General features: G+C 46.8%; 1 protein-coding gene across 1 annotated transcript in view; it reads left to right on the top strand.

Annotated features, from left to right (window-relative positions):
- The window catches only part of LOC115121865 (ephrin-B2-like), a 143,043-nt gene continuing 130,254 nt past the window's right edge, over positions 1–12,789 (top strand). The window contains exon 1 of the mRNA XM_065025416.1: positions 1–1,264. Within this exon, the coding sequence (XP_064881488.1) occupies positions 1,104–1,264 (161 nt within the window). The 5' untranslated portion in view covers positions 1–1,103. The remainder of the gene's footprint in view (positions 1,265–12,789) is intronic.

Raw genomic sequence — 12,789 nt, 5'->3', positions numbered from 1 at the left:
TGCGCTCCGAGCGTTCAGCAAGTCAAACGAGTGGGAATTTGAACTAGTGAGACGGGGGAGATAGGCTATCGAATGGAAAACATTGACGGAGAAGGGAAGCTATCTATATTCCAAATGACTCGCCACGCCAGACCGGCTAGTCTATAACATAAGGATATAGCCTATGTTAAACGTCTATTTATTATTCCAAGTGTTATTTTCTTCATATTCCTCTGGTTAGTTGAAAGTTGAATAGGCTGGAGATGTTCTAGTCTTCAGTTCTCGTTCTAGTCAAGTGTTTTTATTTGTTCTGTGATAAGTTGGTTCTTGGATGTCAACATTAACCGAGGTTTATTCGCCAGTCGCATTTACAAATCATTTGGGATAGGATCTCGGATGTACTAATTGGAAGAGAAGAGAAAGAACAAGGAGTGAGCGGGGACCAGACCGCGCAATGACAAATCCACCGAGCAGCAAGCATCAACGCGTCCTTATGGGGATGGAGCTTCTGTTCTAAACGGGAGAAAATCCTCTTCCATTTTTAAACACAACATTAGCGCTTCTATCTCGATTTAAAAAAAATAAAGTACCCTTTCTATATTGCTGGAAAATCCGTTTAAAAAAAGAAGGAATGGGAGAGAAGCCGAACAGAATCGGCGCAGACAACAAGGGAACATTGTTTGGGAAAAACAATTATAGCTAAGACCAACACGCAACATAAATACCACTAGAAATCCTTTAACGGGATTTATTTTTGAGTAAGAAGGGGAGTTGTGCACGGGCCAGTGGACATCGCATTGAGGAGAAAAAATAGGGACTAATGACAAAATAATCAGAAAGTCATGGGATTTGCATAGTATTTCTCCTGGACACGCACAGAAAATATTCTCCATTTACGCAGGACGCAGCCTATATTGTCGTCCAGCTGTCACGGATAGAGCAACTTTTATCTGTCATAGTTCAGTGTCAATTACGCATTTTCTCTTCTATTTTCGGTTTATATCCATGCGGTTGCCCAAGGCACGATATCTCATATTCACGCATTGAGTGACTCACCTATAGCCTTCACGGCTATAGTCTTTGTTTTGAAAGTCCCCCATCTCCAACCTCATAGAAAGTATCACATGTATTTTGAAATGGGGGTAAATAATCGGGTTAGTGTGGTTGCAATGGCGCGTCTGAGAAGTGGGAGTAGACTGAGTTTTCTGCTGATAATCTTAATGGATTTACTGGGGACGGCGGCGAGCAACATGGAGCCTATCTACTGGAATTCATTGAACAAAAGGTAAGAGTGGAAAGTAAAGCCTTGCGGTGCAGCCTATGTGATGTTTACCTTCTAGTCTTTTGTAAACGATAATTACAGGCCTATCTTTATTATGTGGACGTTTAAAGCTCTCAACGAAGTTTGGAGAAGGGTGTGCAATAACTCCAGGCCTATACAACTGTAGCTCTCTCTCTCTCTCTCTCTCTCTCTCTCTCTCTGTCTCTCCCCCTCTCTCTCTCTCTGTCTCTCCCCCTCTCTCTCTCTCTCTCTCTCTGTATCTCTCCCTCTCTCTCTCCCTCTCCCTCTCTCTCCCTCTCTCTCTCTCTCTCTCTCTCTCTCTCTGTCTCTCTCTCTCTCTGTCTGTCTCTCTGCCTCTCTCTCTCTGTATCTCTCTCTCTCTCCCTCTCTCTCTCTGTCTCTCTCCCTCTCTCTCTGTATCTCTCCCTCTCTCTGTCTCTGTCTCTCTCTCTCTTTGTCTCTCTCCCTCTCTGTCCCTCTCTCTCTGTATCTCTCTCTCTCTCTCTCGTTATCTAAGGCTAGAAGTTATGTGCTTTTATGTGACCCAGGCTCGTAAATGCCAGTTTGTATTGTGTGTGTGTGTTGAGGGATTTTACGACGGCATTTCGAAAACGATTTTCCCTTTCGAGGCATGAAATTCGTTTCCCTCATCTAGAGCAGTGTTTCCTGAACTCCGTCCTGGTGCCCCAATAGCGTTCATGTTTTGGTTATTGCCCCAGCACTACACAGCTGATTCAAATCATCAAAGCTTGATGATGAGTTTGTTATAATCAGCTGTGTAATGGTAGGGCGAAAACCAAAAGGTGCACCCAGGGAGGGCCCCAGGACCAAGTTTGGGAAACAGTGATCAAGCCTATCTATTGCAATCAGGCACTGAAATAAAAATTCTGTGTCAATTATCTAGTTGCATTTGTTTGGTTGTTACATTGTAGTTAATGTGCATGAACTTACTTTTTGCTACTGTCATCTAGGCCTATGTCATTTCTGGGTGAGATTCAATTATATAGGCTATAGGAATATAAATAGACTTTGAATAATAAAACCATATTCATCTTAGTGGTCTAGAAATCGTGTAGCCTTGTAGGCCAAGTTGACATTGATTAACAGTAGAGGCTGCCTGCCCTGAACACATTCAAATCATTTGCATTTTTCCCTCTGGAAAAAGGAACGTCCATTAGGTGAGAAATGTCATTTTAAATGTCATTAGCTACTTTGCCTAACAACCGAGACCACCTTCCGTCAGTTTCCTCACACCTCCGCCAATTTCCGTGCGTCTGAATTGACACCCGGTGGCGATGGCGTGTGTGGTAGGTAGCCTACTCAAACCTCAAGACTCCATAGCTGGTCTCAGTCTGGAACGGAATGTAGGTTATGCGCGGCTATTAGGCCCAGCTACAGATGCCGAGGGCTGTTTTTAAGATGAATAGGTTTTTAATGCGCCCATGTGGTCCGTGGACTGGGCTACTCCGGGGCCTCTTTTTCCTTCAACAGATGCTACAGCGAGGAGAGATCTAATTCTGCACGGCTCTGCCGTTGTAGCTCTTGGCAGAAGCCCCTAATGAGGCTCTGCGTCCCGAATATCTCCCTATTCACTTTGTAGTCCACTACATAGGGAATAGGGTGGCATTTGAGATGCACAGAGTCTTCGTCAGCAGTGGGCGTAGTAATCTGATGGGAACGTCAGCCTTGGACAATGGAGGGTGGTTTTCATCGAAGGAGTGGAGGGGTAGCAATGGGAGTACTTTGTGAGCGGGCCTAATGCTTGAGTATGCGATTGGGTTCTAATTTAATTGACTTGTCACTTCTAAGTTCTGTTACCTTCATTTGTGAGGTAAGTAGACCTATGTCTAGAACTAATGTAAAATGTAAGTAATGGGGAACCGTGGCGACGTTCACACTCGCTACCCTTTCACACTTCCCTAAGTGCCACGGAATGGAAAGAGACAGTCACAGGAGAAATAGAGCCAACGTTTGCTCTGTAAAGTCATGTTGTTACATGTTTGAAACATGGTGATTACACAAGTTATTACACGTTGACAAAGTGTTTAAGAGAAGAAGAACCCCCACTTTCCCAACACACACACTATATTTCCTGTATGCTGTCAAAATGACCACGTACTGCCATGCAAAGCCGGGATCAAACAATACATTCAAATGAAGTGGTCCACATTTGGGCTTTGTAGCAAATGTACTGGTGACTGTGATGAGGAGTTATCCTGAAGACCATCCCTCATTTCGCTGCTTTGATGTTTAGGGTGTTCACCTCTACATTATCCAACTCCCCCGCTGCCCTCCTCCATCTCTACACGTGTCAATCTCTTCTTCAAGTTACATTGGCCTGTCTTTTTCATGGACTCGTTGCCTCACTCTCTCTCTCTCATTCTCTACCTCTTTCTTTCTCTCCCAGTCTCTTGTCTATTTCCATCCTCTTGTCCATTCCTCTCTCACCGCTCTCCCTCTTACCTTCTGTCTCTCTCTCCTGTCACACTTTTTCAAGCCTCTCTCTCTTCCTGTCATTCTCTGTCTCGCTCTCTCACTCCTCTCAGAGCGCAGTGACTAGACGTGGCAAATTAAAAATGTGTCACATTCAGGCACTAATTATACAGCTGCACAGCAGGGGACACTCGGTGACTAAAGGTAGGTCAGAGAAGGGAGCTGGGGAAGGAGGGAGGGAGAGAGGGAGGGGTGCTGAGAGGGAGAGAGGGAAAGGTAGGTGAAAGAAGAGAGTGAAGGAAGGGGACGTGGGGTTGGATGGATGGAACATAGGGAAAGGTAGGTGAAGGAAGGGGAAGAGGGGTTGGATGGATGGAACATAGGGAAAGGTAGGTGAAGGAAGGGGACGAGGGGTTGGATAAAACATAGGGAAAGGTAGGTGAAGGAAGGGGAAGAGGGGTTGGATGGATGGAACATAGGGAAAGGTAGGTGAAGGAAGAGAGTGAAGGAAGGGGAAGAGGGGTTGGATGGATGGAACATAGGGAAAGGTAGGTGAAGGAAGAGAGTGAAGGAAGGGGAAGAGGGGTTGGATGGATGGAACATAGGGAAAGGTAGGTGAAGGAAGGGGACGAGGGGTTGGATGGATGGAACATAGGGAAACGTAGGTGAAGGAAGAGAGTGAAGGAAGGGGAAGAGGGGTTGGATGGATGGAACATAGGGAAAGGTAGGTGAAGGAAGGGGAAGAGGGGTTGGATGGATGGAACATAGGGAAATGTAGGTGAAGGAAGGGGACGAGGGGTTGGATGGATGGAACATAGGGAAAGGTACGTGAAGGAAGGGGACGAGGGGTTGGATGGAACATAGGGAAAGGTAGGTGAAGGAAGGGGAAGAGGGGTTGGATGGATGGAACATAGGGAAAGGTAGGTGAAGGAAGGGGAAGAGGGGTTGGATGGAACATAGGGAAAGGTAGGTGAAGGAAGGGGAAGAGGGGTTGGATGGATGGAACATAGGGAAAGGTAGGTGAAGGAAGGGGAAGAGGGGTTGGATGGATGGAACATAGGGAAAGGTAGGTGAAGGAAGAGAGTGAAGGAAGGGGAAGAGGGGTTGGATGGATGGAAGATAGGGAAAGGTGGGTGAAGGAAGGGGCAGAGGGGTTGGATGGATGGAACATAGGGAAAGGTAGGTGAAGGAAGAGAGTGAAGGAAGGGGAAGAGGGGTTGGATGGATGGAACATAGGGAAAGGTAGGTGAAGGAAGGGGACGAGGGGTTGGATGGATGGAACATAGGGAAAGGTAGGTGAAGGAAGGGGAAGAGGGGTTGGATGGATGGAACATAGGGAAAGGTAGGTGAAGGAAGGGGACGAGGGGTTGGATGGATGGAACATAGGGAAAGGTAGGTGAAGGAAGGGGAAGAGGGGTTGGATGGATGGAACATAGGGAAAGGTAGGTGAAGGAAGGGGAAGAGGGGTTGGATGGATGGAACATAGGGAAAGGTAGGTGAAGGAAGGGGAAGAGGGGTTGGATGGATGGAACATAGGGAAAGGTAGGTGAAGGAAGGGGACGAGGGGTTGGATGGATGGAACATAGGGAAAGGTAGGTGAAGGAAGGGGAAGAGGGGTTGGATGGATGGAACATAGGGAAAGGTAGGTGAAGGAAGGGGAAGAGGGGTTGGATGGATGGAACATAGGGAAAGGTAGGTGAAGGAAGGGGAAGAGGGGTTGGATGGATGGAACATAGGGAAAGGTAGGTGAAGGAAGGGGAAGAGGGGTTGGATGGATGGAACATAGGGAAAGGTAGGTGAAGGAAGGGGAAGAGGGGTTGGATGGATGGAACATAGGGAAAGGTAGGTGAAGGAAGGGGACGAGGGGTTGGATGGAACATAGGGAAAGGTAGGTGAAGGAAGGGGAAGAGGGGTTGGATGGATGGAACATAGGGAAAGGTAGGTGAAGGAAGGGGAAGAGGGGTTGGATGGATGGAACATAGGGAAAGGTAGGTGAAGGAAGGGGACGAGGGTTGGATGGATGGAACATAGGGAAAGGTAGGTGAAGGAAGGGGAAGAGGGATTGGATGGATGGAATATAGGGAAAGGTAGGTGAAGGAAGGGGAAGAGGGGTTGGATGGATGGAACATAGGGAAAGGTAGGTGAAGGAAGGGGACGAGGGGTTGGATGGATGGAACATAGGGAAAGGTAGGTGAAGGAAGGGGAAGAGGGGTTGGATGGATGGAACATAGGGAAAGGTAGGTGAAGGAAGGGGAAGAGGGGTTGGATGGATGGAACATAGGGAAAGGTAGGTGAAGGAAGGGGAAGAGGGGTTGGATGGATGGAACATAGGGAAAGGTAGGTGAAGGAAGGGGACGAGGGGTTGGATGGATGGAACATAGGGAAAGGTAGGTGAAGGAAGGGGAAGAGGGGTTGGATGAATGGAACATAGGGAAAGGTAGGTGAAGGAAGGGGAAGAGGGGTTGGATGGATGGAACATAGGGAAAGGTAGGTGAAGGAAGGGGAAGAGGGGTTGGATGGATGGAACATAGGGAAAGGTAGGTGAAAGAAGGGGACGAGGGGTTGGATGGATGGAACATAGGGAAAGGTAGGTGAAGGAAGGGGAAGAGGGGTTGGATGGATGGAACATAGGGAAAGGTTAGAGACAGAAAAAAGGGTGAGTGAATGAGAAGTGGAGGGAAGAACAGAGAGGACGGTGGAGTCAAGAGGATTAAAATTGGAATGACTCAAAAATGTACGTGAATCGATATGCGTTAAGACACAAGTGCCAGTACACGTTATACTTTAAGGAACAGGAATTGAACCAGAACGATCACCTTGGGAGAATCTCCCCTAGACATACATTATCCGTATCCCAGACACACTTAACACACACACACCGTTATTCCTATCTCAGCATCTCCCATTATCAACTACACGCTGGGCTAATGAAAGATCGAATCTGTTATTACTCTCCGTGAGTTAGGAGTGGGACTGGAAGGGAAGCTGGTCGCTAATGCTGTACACACACACGCACGCACGCACGCACGCACACACACACACACACACACAGTAGAAGATAAATGGCTTCATTAGATGTGATATGATTTTAGCCTATGCTAGGGTTTTGGATGCTCCAATGCGTACGATCAGATTGGGAGTTGTTAAAGGGTTTGAGGGTTGCATGCCTCTCGAGCTGGTCTGGTCTATCAGCCTAAATCAGTCTGCTCTCTCCCTGTCTCTCTCTCCCTGTCGCTCTCTCCCTGTCTCTCTCTCCCTGTCTCTCTCCCCCTGTCTCTCTCTCCCTGTCTCTCTCTCCCTGTCTCTCTCTCCCTGTCTCTCTCTCCCGGTCTCTCTCTCCCGGTCTCTCTCTCCCTGTCTCTCTCTCCCTGTCTCTCTCCCCCTGTCTCTCTCTCCCGGTCTCTCTCTCCCTGTCTCTCTCTCCCGGTCTCTCTCTCCCGGTCTCTCTCTCCCAGTCTCTCTCTCCCGGTCTCTCTCTCCCTGTCTCTCTCTCCCTGTCTCTCTCTCCCGGTCTCTCTCTCCCGGTCTCTCTCTCCCTGTCTCTCTCTCCCTGTCTCTCTCTCCCGGTCTCTCTCTCCCTATCTCTCTCCCTAAAAGGGTTCTTCAGCAGTCCCCATACCAGAACCCTTTTGGATTTCATGTGTAACCATTTCCACAGAGGGTGTAAAAGAAGGGTTCTCCCTGGCACTGAAAAGGGTTATTTTATGGGGACAGCCCAAGAACCCTTTTGGAACCTTTTCTAAGAGTGTAGGTTGTTTGTAAACGTGTGTGTGTGTGTGTGTGTGTGTGTGTGTGTGTGTGGGTGGGTGGGTGGGTGGGTGTCTCCCCTCGACTGCTTCCAGATTCTCAATAATGAATTAATCGTCTGCTAATTTAATGCCGGATAAAAGGCTGGTTAACTAAGTGTTTCAAGTAAAAAATGAAAACAAAACACAACACAACAGGGTCTCAAAACAGAAAGGTTGCTGAAAATGTAATCGGGGGGGTGTTACTGTAGGTTGTATTATTAATGCAGTGTACTTTATGGTGAATTAGTGACTATTTGTATGGGTACAATCAAACCTTAATTCAACCATAAATCCACCCTTACGTTTCCCTAAAAAGGAAGGATGTATTCTCCATTGAGGGATTTCTGTTGTGTGGATAAGAAGCAGTAAGCTTAGTCACACGGATCCTGGGGCAAAAATGATTAGCGAGTATCTACTGTTAAGTTTAATAGGGGAATAAAGAAGAAAAGGGTAGGAGCTTGGAGTTCACTGGAGGGAGGAGAGGCAGATAGAGAGAGAGATAGAGAGAGAAGAGGAAGAAACTCAGGGAGAAAGGGAGAGTATGGGGAGCTGCTTCTCTCCTAGCTGCACGGTGAAGCATCCTCAGCAGCAGGCACTTGTTTTTGCTCCTCTAACTGAAAAGGCCAAGTTCTGTGTGAGAGAGAGTTTACGAGCCGAAAGCGTCGGGAGATATGAATAGAGCTTTCAGCTGATGTGGCAGAAAAGAACAGACTAGCCACTGCTGGCTCACTGAGAGAGAAACTAGTAAGGTAGCCAGCCAGGCGGGTAGCCAGCCAGGAAGGGCAGGTAGGCAGGGTAGTAGTGGGGTGTCCTTTTCTGTCTCTCTGCTCCCTGGGGTATGAGATCAAGCAGGCAGACACACATGGACATGTCTGTCACACACAAACGCACAAAACACACACACACACACACACACACACACACACACACACACACACACACACACACACACACACACACACACACACACACACACACACACACACACACACACACACACACACACACACACACACTGTGCATTACACTGAATACTCAGACGACCTTACTTAACTACCCCTTTGAAGCGAGTGAGTGTGTGGGCTTCATATATCACAGCCACTGTGTATGTGAAGTGAGAGTCCAACACACACCATGCCCAGACAGCATGTCAGAAGCCCAGACACACACACACACCACATGAGGTTTCAGGAATGAATGGTAGTCTGATACATTGTGGTTCTTTAGGTTCACTAGTTGTATAGGTTTCAGTCCCCGGGTACTTAGCTGAGTAACTGTCAAAATCACAATATGAGAAGATCTCCACCTGTAACAGACAGACTGGCAGAATGGTCTCTCTACAGTTATAGGGGACTGGTGGACTGCGTGCTCACACACACACAGTGAAAAGCAATGGGGGCTCTCTCTGCTCTCCAGTACATCCGGATGAAGAGCAGTGCCCTGGGGTGCAACACAATAATATCCATCCACATGGCCTTTAGATCAGCAGGCTGGCCCACTGAGATCTACGATTCTGATCCTCCTGATCCACTGGTTAAACAAAGCTAATCGGCCTTGGCCTGGGTGTGTGTAGGAGAGATGGGGAGAGAGGGGAGACAGGGGCAAGGGGTGGTGCCCCCCAAATCCCCCCAGGTTTCCTCTGATCTAGGATTCGCTCTCAGCACGTGTCCCCTCTGTCAACCCCACCCCAGCCTCCCAGTCCTCCGGTCCTCTCTGAGCCAGACCAAATGCCTCCATGAGGGGGGATGATCCTGCTTAGAGGGGACAGTGTGAACCAAGCTAATGAGTGGCCTGGCCTCACCACGGCTGAGCTGAGCTGGTCTGGGATTGACCTCACAGGGCAATCGTCCTCCTGCTCCTCCTCCCCCTCCTTCCTCTCCTCTCCTCCTCCCCCATCTCCTCCTACTCCTTCCTCTCCTGTCTCCTCCTACTCCTTCCTCTCCTCCTCCCCTGTCTCCTCCTATTTTTCCTCTCCTCCTCCCCCATCTCCTCCTACTCCTTCCTCTCCTACTCCTTCCTCTCCTCCTCCCTCTTGCTCTTCCTCCTCCTACTCCTTCCTCTCCTCCTCCCCTGTCTCCTCCTACTCCTTCCTCTCCTCCTCCCCTGTCTCCTCCTACTCCTTCCTCCCCCCCATCTCCTCCTACTCCTTCCTCTCCTACTCCTTCCTCTCCTCCTCCCTCTTGCTCTTCCTCCTCCTACAGATGGTAAGATGCACAGACCTGACCCCACAGACCTGACCCCACAGACCTGTGGCCTGGATTACAATTATTTCTTTTTATTCTACCTTTATTTAACTAGGCAAGTCAGTTAAGAACAAGTTCTTATTTTCAATGACGGCCTAGGAACAATGGGTTAACTGCCTGTTCAGGGGCAGAACGACAGATTTGTACCTTGTCAGCTCGGGGGTTTGAACTTGCAACCTTCTTTTATCTCCCTCACCAACTTTAAACATCTGCTATCTGAGCAGCTAACCGATCACTGCAGCTGTACATAGTCCATCGGCATATAGCCCACCCAATTTACCTACCTCATCCCCATACTGTTTTTATATTATTTACTTTTCTGCTCTTTTGCACACCCGTATCTCTACTTGCACATCATCATCTGCTCATTTATCACATCAGTGCCTCCCCCCTCATGCCTTTTGCCCACACTGTATATAGATTCTGTTTTTTCTACTATGTTACTTGTTTATTGTTTACTCCATGTGTAACTCTGTGTTGTCTGTGTCACACTGCTGTGCTTTATCTTGGCCAGGTCGCAGTTGCAAATGAGAACTTGTTCTCAACTAGCCTAACTGGTTAAATAAAGGTGAAATAAAATAAATAAATAAATAAAACTAGTCCAACTCTCTAACCACTAGGCTACCCTGCTGCCCCAATTATCACCTCTGTGTGTGTGTGTGTGTGTGTGTCAGTACGTGTTTGTGTGTGTGTTCCAACCAAGGTGTGTTCCTATCCCCCTCAGCTTGGTAAGGCGAGGCCTTCATTTGCATGCCTGGCTCAAAGTTATGCAGAAAAGAACATAAACACAAAGCAATGGAATAAAGCCACAGTTATTCTGTTATCTCCCATTCCCGAGAAACTAGATCTATTCAAAACAGTTCCTGTCTGTCTTTGAGCTAGTGGCGTCAAATGGTCTCTTTTCACCGACAAACTTTGGCTGTGTTTGAAATGGCACCCTATTTAGTGCACTACTTTTGTCCAAGGCCCATAGGGAATTGTTGTTCACTATATAGGGAATAGGGTGCCATTTGAGAGACAACCTTTGTCTGTTCCTAACAGAAGTGCTCAGTTCTGTGTTTATTCATGTCCGTTTTAGTCAAACTTGTTTTATGTTTATCTCCTTTGGCAACTGTGTATGTGTGTGTGTGTGTGTGTGTGTGTGTGTGTGTGTGTGTGTGTGTGTGTGTGTGTGTGTGTGTGTGTGTGTGTGTGTGCGCGCGCACGCGTTTGTGTGTCAGAGAGCAATGGGAATGTTTATCCTGACCTAGCCAGCTGAATCATGTCACAGTAACACAGTAACTGACAGTGCTTACTGACTCTTTGGGGAGGAGGGAGAGAGAGAGAGAGAGAGAGGGGTGGATGAGGACATGAGGTCTGGCACTGGTAGCGAGAGAGAGAGGAGGAGAGGCCGGTGATTGACTGGGGAGGGAGAGAGGAATGGAGAAAGTGGGAGTAGAGGAGAGTTAGCAGAGGGGTGAAGGGGCTGTGGTCTGATGTGTCGTGACCCAGATAGTGAGTGATGGCCAATTGATCATCATCACCCTGAGAGCTTCTTCCTGTGTGCCATTAACACAGCCGAAGACACATTCTTCACAATATCTCACACACACACGCACAGAGTTGACCACAGCACACAGCTATAATATGGGAGGAGGCTATGATACTGCTTGGCCATACTACCCCAACCTTCTCCTTCTCCTATTACTGTTATCTTATAACCCTCATAACACTTCTTCCTGATTTATACTCTACTTACTGCTATTCATACAGGTTCATGTGATACTCCAGGGCTTTTGTATCATTTCAGCCAGTAGTTTGCAAAGTGGTGCTCACGAGCCCAAACGGGTCCCTGAAAATTGTGAACAATTAATTAATTAACACTGCGTTTTTAGTTGTTGTTGCAAATTCGTATGATATGTTACGGATTCCAGTTTGTACGATATGTTACGAGTTTGTAAGTGCTTAAGATCCAGGAATGCGTCTTCAATACTACTTCATACCACTGTCTCTGTGTCCGTGTGTTCGTAACTAGAACCCACTGGCATAGGGACAGCCTGTGTGAATTCAGTTCCCTTCAGTCCATCTGGCCAGACCATTAGACCACATCTACAGCACTTTGAAGGGAAACCATGACCTTGTCTAGCTAGCTAGCCTATTTGTGAGGGCTTAGACTACACAAACTCCACTCAGTATAGTATCCTTAGTGATCAGGGTTTGTTCATTAGGCACCAAACAGAAGAAAACAGATTGAAACAGGGAGGGACACTTCAATTAGGCACTGAGTCTCAAATAGCCTAAATGAATTGTTTACGACGTTTAATGTTTCATTTGTTACATTAAAGTTGCAGTATGTAACATAAAAATGTGAGTTATAGATCTGTCATTCTCATTGAAAGCACATCTAAAAAGTGATAGATCTGTTCTATGTGCACTATTTCTATGCTTCCCATTTTTAAGTTACATTTTTGCATCTTGCATCAGCTTCAAACAGCTGAAAATACAACATTTTTGGTTATGGAAAATATATTTCACAAAGGTTTAGATGGTAAAATGATTCTCTACACTATACTTGCTTGTTTTGTCACAAACTAAACTTAGGAAATGGCAGAGCAATTTCTGAATAGTGCATCTTTAAATAATTCAGTAACTACTCAAAACAATTATGTCAATCATCCATTTTCATCGCTAGAAAGACACTGCTAGCCGTTGGCTTCTAACAGCGGAGAACTGCTAGCTAACTGGCAAGCACAAAACAAGTCAACAACTTCGGGATTACAGAACCCGAGAAATTGACAAATCGCCCTCTAGTGGTAAGTAATAAGAACAGCAGAACATGCACAGTCAAAGAGGAGAATAATTATTGTCAAGGAATTATTCTTATTTTTTATACATAAACAGAAATCACGTGCCACCGTCTAAATGATAACACATTAGTGCAGGAAATTAAGAAAATTATTAAAATACTGGAAGTGAATGCTGGAATTAACAATTAACTATGCAAATTAGCAAAAGCTGTGTGCATTAAGGACAGGGATGCCTGACTCTCATAAGAGCCTGTTGTGTTCAGTGATTTAAGAAAATA

This window comes from Oncorhynchus nerka, linkage group LG12 (genome assembly GCF_034236695.1).
Source record: "Oncorhynchus nerka isolate Pitt River linkage group LG12, Oner_Uvic_2.0, whole genome shotgun sequence".
In the NCBI taxonomy this organism is placed as follows: domain Eukaryota; kingdom Metazoa; phylum Chordata; class Actinopteri; order Salmoniformes; family Salmonidae; genus Oncorhynchus; species Oncorhynchus nerka.
The sequence above is the reverse complement of the archived record's forward strand: the minus strand, read 5'-3'. Positions and strand labels throughout refer to the sequence as shown.